Raw genomic sequence first — 5,280 nt, 5'->3', positions numbered from 1 at the left:
GAAAGAAAGGCTAAGGCAAGAAGGCAAAAGTGGAGGGAGAAGGGGAGTGGAAAATAAAGACACTCGAAGAAAAAAGAGCAAACAGATCAGTGTAGAGTGGACAGTCCAGGAAGTGGTAGAGGGTAATAAATGAGGAGGAGCCTGGGATGCAAGAATCCGGGAGAAATGAGTGTGAAACCTAGAGAACTGTGAAGGGATGGTTAGGGCACTGCTTACCTGATTTCTTGGGTGCTAATTATCTCCCCTGCCAGGGTTGAGGCTCTGTGTTGGGTACCCTGCTCCCGTAAGAGGGAGATATTATGTACATGCAGTCCATCCTTTGCCTTCTGTGATCTTTGTGGTCTCTTCCAGGTTGTATACCGGGGCAGTCCTTATGCACCTCATAACTCCACACTTTACCTTACCTACAAAACAGGAGTAGAGGTGGGATGCTGGGGCCTGTGCATCAATGCAGTTTCTTCCTCAGTCTATTCTTGTAAGTACTCCCAACACTCTGTTTTGAAACAGTGTTTAAACTGTTCACTATTTACCATTGTTTTGAAAAATAAAGTGATGACAAATTAACTGGCTTTTTTTCCACATTAAAACTTCAAGAAATTTCTCAACATTGTTAGAAACTTGTATCTTAACATGAACGGCTCCTGATCACATGATGAGGGGTCACTCTGGGAGTAAGGCGTTGTTCTGCTTGTGAACTGACCCTGAGCACTGAAAATCATCCTGCAGTTAAATGACAGACTAAAATGGATGCCGTGGGCACTATTCAGAGATGCTTTTTAACGTAGCAGTGCAGCAGCTGTAGATGCTCGCAGGTCCCTCTGATGGCCTCTCACCATCTGCATTGCCCATAAAATAACTCTTTCACAATGCAGTAGAAGTTCTTGCCAGAAGCATGAACCTTGATCTCCAAAATTATGCGTAAATATGCTAGCACTGTTCCCTAGGTAGATTTCACCATATCTCTTACCCTGGATTAAGAGAACTACTTGCAATCTGAAAACTAAAATAAGTAGCATGCTGGGGGAGGCTTGAGGGAAATCTTTTCCCCTTTGGTTCTTAACTCAGGCATTTCTGCAGTGCCTTGCTCAGCTCAGACAGGGGTTGATGCCAAAAGTTCGCATTATAATCAAACAGCGGAAATGTCTGAGGTTGTCAATGAGGGCAGTTCTTCCAGAATGGTTGTTAACTATTTCTTCTCTGGAGTTGACTACTCCAGAATAAAACTGTCCCCACAGAGAGCAAGTATTCTTTGACAAGTTTATACCTACGTTAATTTGTGGCATCTTCCAAAATCAGTAAGGTTATTTCCTTCGTTCCTGAAGGGAACTCCCTGGTGAAATGTAATTTGTTTTGTTTTAGCCTTACCAGCATTTTCACTTCCTTTTCACAGATGTGCAGAAAATCCTTCTGCCATACATAGGATTAAAGGGACTTTATTTCATTGGATACCTACTTTTTGGATTGGGTACTGGATTAATTGGCTTGTTTCCCAATGTCTATTCCACTCTGGCTCTATGTTCCCTCTTTGGTGTCATGTCCAGCACGTTGTACACAGTGCCATTCCACCTCATTGCAGAGTATCACAGGGAAGAAGAGGTGAGTTCAGTGTCTAAGGGAAGGGTAAGTTTATATCTGTCTGGATCTGTTTAGTCTATTTTGGGAAAAAAAAACTGGTGAGCAGCTTTTCATTTTAATTTCAGATTATTTATGATGGCACATGTTATGAATGGAAAGTTTCTGACAGGGAGAGTTAGGGTCCTGGCTCCAAACTCTCCAAACGTTCCTGCAGTGAGACAAATAATTATGTATCATCACAGCTGAAACAAAGCCAATCACTGTATGTGTTCAAGCAGTAAGCAGATAACAGGGCTCCATTTTGTGTGGCCTTCCAGTGCTGCCTGCCTTATATCCTTCCTTCCAGCTGTATCAGCTGAGAACTGGACTTCTGAGCTCCTAAGGGTGATAACCACACTGTGAAGGCTGGCAGAATTTTTAACTGCAAAGTGTTACAAAAACTGTTAGTTAATATAGATAGGAAATTCAAGTACCAACAGTTTTATATAGTTAGTATTAAATTATATGCTGCATTCTCATTATCTCTCTAAATGTCTGGGGTTGGTTTTCGGTCCTCCACAGCATGAAATCCTGTTTGCAAGGAAAATCTGGAAAAGCTTGTGTTCTTTGTATTGTGTTACTGGGCACAGTAGGATCTTCATGTCGTGTAAAGTATTGAGCTCTTTAATGGAAAAGTTACCCCAGGTGTTAGTGAGAGAGCTAGGGAAAATAAGGATTAAGGAGAGTTGGGAGGACTTAGGAAAAGTTGTCATTATATTGGAGGATATTTGAATAAATTAATAAAGAAGATGTTGAATAATTAAGAAAAAACATAGAAACATTGCTCTGATCAGCAGAGGGCTAGATCAAGTCCGTGAGAACATGTCCTGCTCTTCGGTACAACTTCTGAGCATCACCATCTGAACGATGAATACAAGAAAACTTAATTATTCTATTGAATCCCAGGAGGATGCCTCAATGTGATTAAATATTTCATAGCTCTGATTCCTAATTTTTCAGCTAATTTCTCTGTTCCTTCTCACAGAGAATGATCATGATGAAGAGTTTTAGAAAACCATAACAAAGGACAGAGAATGAACCCGCTTTAGGGTGAGATCACAATCCAAACCTCAGGCCAGCCAACTCAGAGAGAAGGAGTGAAGCCAGAGCTGTAGTCTAGCTCTGATCCAGAGCTATTCAAGGCAGAAGCGAAATAGAATATCCTGAAGTGTGCATGAACTTTATATTTAATAAGCTAATATATTCAAATGTTACTTGTAAGACAACTGATTGTTTCTTGTTTGGTGTATGGCACTTGCTATGCCAGATGTTAAATGATATGTAATTCTATGTTAGATCTGGTATTACACAATTAGGTTTATCTCAAATCTTCTATAATGTACAAGATAGAAAAAGTAAAGAGGAAACATAAAATGCAAAATTGCATTCACTTACAAATTCATGTAGTTGTGGTTAGAATGACTAGCATATGGGAACACTGGACACAGCCTAGCCAGGTAGATATAATTCCAAAAGAAAATTGTGTCTAAAATTGGAAATACTCAGGTGAAAGGACTGCAGAACAAAGTGCAGACATTTTTCTCACTGTGCATTCTACCAAAATCATGTGCTGGATTTTAAAATGCTGCCATTTCAACTGCTGTTCTGTGCTATTGTTCCCTAGGATTCAAATTCAATTTTGTCTACTGGATTAGGAAGAGACTGTTTGTCTCCAGTGCTTTTGAGCTTTTTGTGGTAACCTTGCAAAGGCAATGTAATAGGTCCTGTGAAAAGCAAAAAGCATCTTGATGACCAAGAAATCATTGGATACCATTTGGATACCAGAAGACAGCAGCACAGCTAGCCTACCTAATGGAAACCTCTTGTATATTACAATACAGCCTTCTCCATTTAACAGCCTATGCAAGAAGAACAAATAAATATGTAAACTGTCACATAATTTTCCAACAAAACCGAGTCTTTCCTTCCTGGAGGGAATCGCAGAACTGATGAAGTTAGAAGAGGTCTCCAGAGATCACATAGTCCCACCTCCCTGCTCAGGCAGGGCCACCTGGCACAGGTTACCCAGGGTCGTGTCCAGTCAGGTTTGAATATTTCCAAGGACGGAGACTCCACAACCCCTCTGGTCAACCTGTTCCAGTGACCAACTACCCCAACAGGGTGCTTAAATACAAGATGCTTGCAAATAATAAATGAAGCCTTTTGCTCTGCTATGTATATCGTAGCAGATGTACAGATAATTACAGTAGTTAATAATGGTCTTCTGTAATATGGAAGAATCCTAGTCTGGGCATTTGTTTTCAGATCTTTTTTTTTCCCTAGCAATAAAAGCATTTCATTTAGATTTTAGTACTAAGCTCCCATATGTGCTTTGAAGCATAACTTCAGAGCACAGTGCTCCATTATAACAAATTATGATCTGTATGTGTGAGACATAGTGTGACTCATCTTAACATGCCTTTGGGGCTCTCCTTCAGCCATGAGGGTTGGAGCTAAATTATCCATGACAGAGTGTCCTGTACTGTGAAATGCCAGTTTGCCAGAGCTCAAATAGACCTCAACTTTAAGGAAATAGCTAATTTTTCTGATGAAGTTCCGATTCTTTCCTTGGGAGAAGGGATAGAGGTAGAAAGTGCAGATGAGAGAAACAGGACAACTTAGGGAGAGCTTGGAAAACTCATTATCACTTGTAAAATCTCTGTTTTAATTCTGTAACCTCCGTGGGACAGGCAGAAAAAAGCAGAAAGAAAGCGAAGAGCCGTTGGTGTGTCTGCTGCACCTGGGGGTCCTAATGGTTGAGCTCTGCAAGTTACCGGTGCCATCACATTTAACTGGGTGTTGTTTTGTGCTTGTTTGCAGAACCTGAAGCTGAAGGATGGGGACCCATCAGGAGAGCACGGGCGAGGGAAGGGCATTGACTGTGCCGCACTCACCTGCATGGTCCAGCTGGCCCAGATCATTCTCGGCGTGGGCCTAGGGCTCCTGGTCAGCGTTGCTGGCAGCGCAGTCACTGTGATTTCGGCATCCACGGTGGCGCTGATCGGCTGCTGCTTTGTTGCTTTTTGTGTTCGATACGTGGAGTAGGCCTGTGTGAAGAAGAAATCTCCCCAGGGGGATGTTTCTTTCTGGGTCAGTAGCACTGGTGCTGTTGCCATGCTGACACTGCTGGCACGTCCTCTTCCCTTACCTCCTTGGAGCAACTGCAATTCCAGAGCTTTATGAAATGGAAACTTGATAAAACTGGTTAATGCCTCAGATTGGAAGCTTCTGTATTTTGACTGCTTTATTACTTTTTTTTTGCTGACCTCAGTACATTAACACGCTATTACACATGACAATGTGTACCCCCATGGTATCTTGATGTCCTACATGAGGAGTCATTACAAAACTCATTACATATTTGTGGAATTTAATAGATAAGATTATGATAAATTGAAGAAATAATAAAAATGGACAGAGTTAGGAAGAAAGTTACTTATCTTGTTTTTCAAGTATCTTAATTTTGGGGATATTCCCTCTGGTAGTCAAAAGCTGCTGGAGGATCTGACATGTCAGAGTTCATGCAGAGTGCAATTGTGTTATTAGTAGTAATACTGTTAAAGGGGATCAGTTAATTTCCAGCTACTGTCAAATGCAGATTTGAGTGTGAAAGATGATTGAATTATTAAAAAGATTGAAGACTATTGTTTAAAAGCATAACTGTAA

The 5,280-nt window shown here is 41.0% G+C and overlaps 1 protein-coding gene across 1 annotated transcript in view; it reads left to right on the top strand.

The window, feature by feature from the left end:
• SLC45A2 (solute carrier family 45, member 2) overlaps window positions 1-4,659 on the top strand; it is a 14,170-nt gene extending 9,511 nt beyond the window's left edge. Inside the window, exons 5-7 of the mRNA XM_010178720.1 lie at window positions 352-475; window positions 1,391-1,596; window positions 4,435-4,659. Of these exons, the coding sequence (XP_010177022.1) occupies window positions 352-475; window positions 1,391-1,596; window positions 4,435-4,659 (555 nt within the window). The remainder of the gene's footprint in view (window positions 1-351; window positions 476-1,390; window positions 1,597-4,434) is intronic.
• Window positions 4,660-5,280: the final 621 nt, after the last annotated feature.

The sequence above is a fragment of the Mesitornis unicolor genome, unplaced genomic scaffold, assembly GCF_000695765.1.
Source record: "Mesitornis unicolor isolate BGI_N332 unplaced genomic scaffold, ASM69576v1 scaffold24252, whole genome shotgun sequence".
Classification (NCBI taxonomy): Eukaryota; Metazoa; Chordata; class Aves; order Mesitornithiformes; family Mesitornithidae; genus Mesitornis; species Mesitornis unicolor.
The sequence above is the reverse complement of the archived record's forward strand: the minus strand, read 5'-3'. Positions and strand labels throughout refer to the sequence as shown.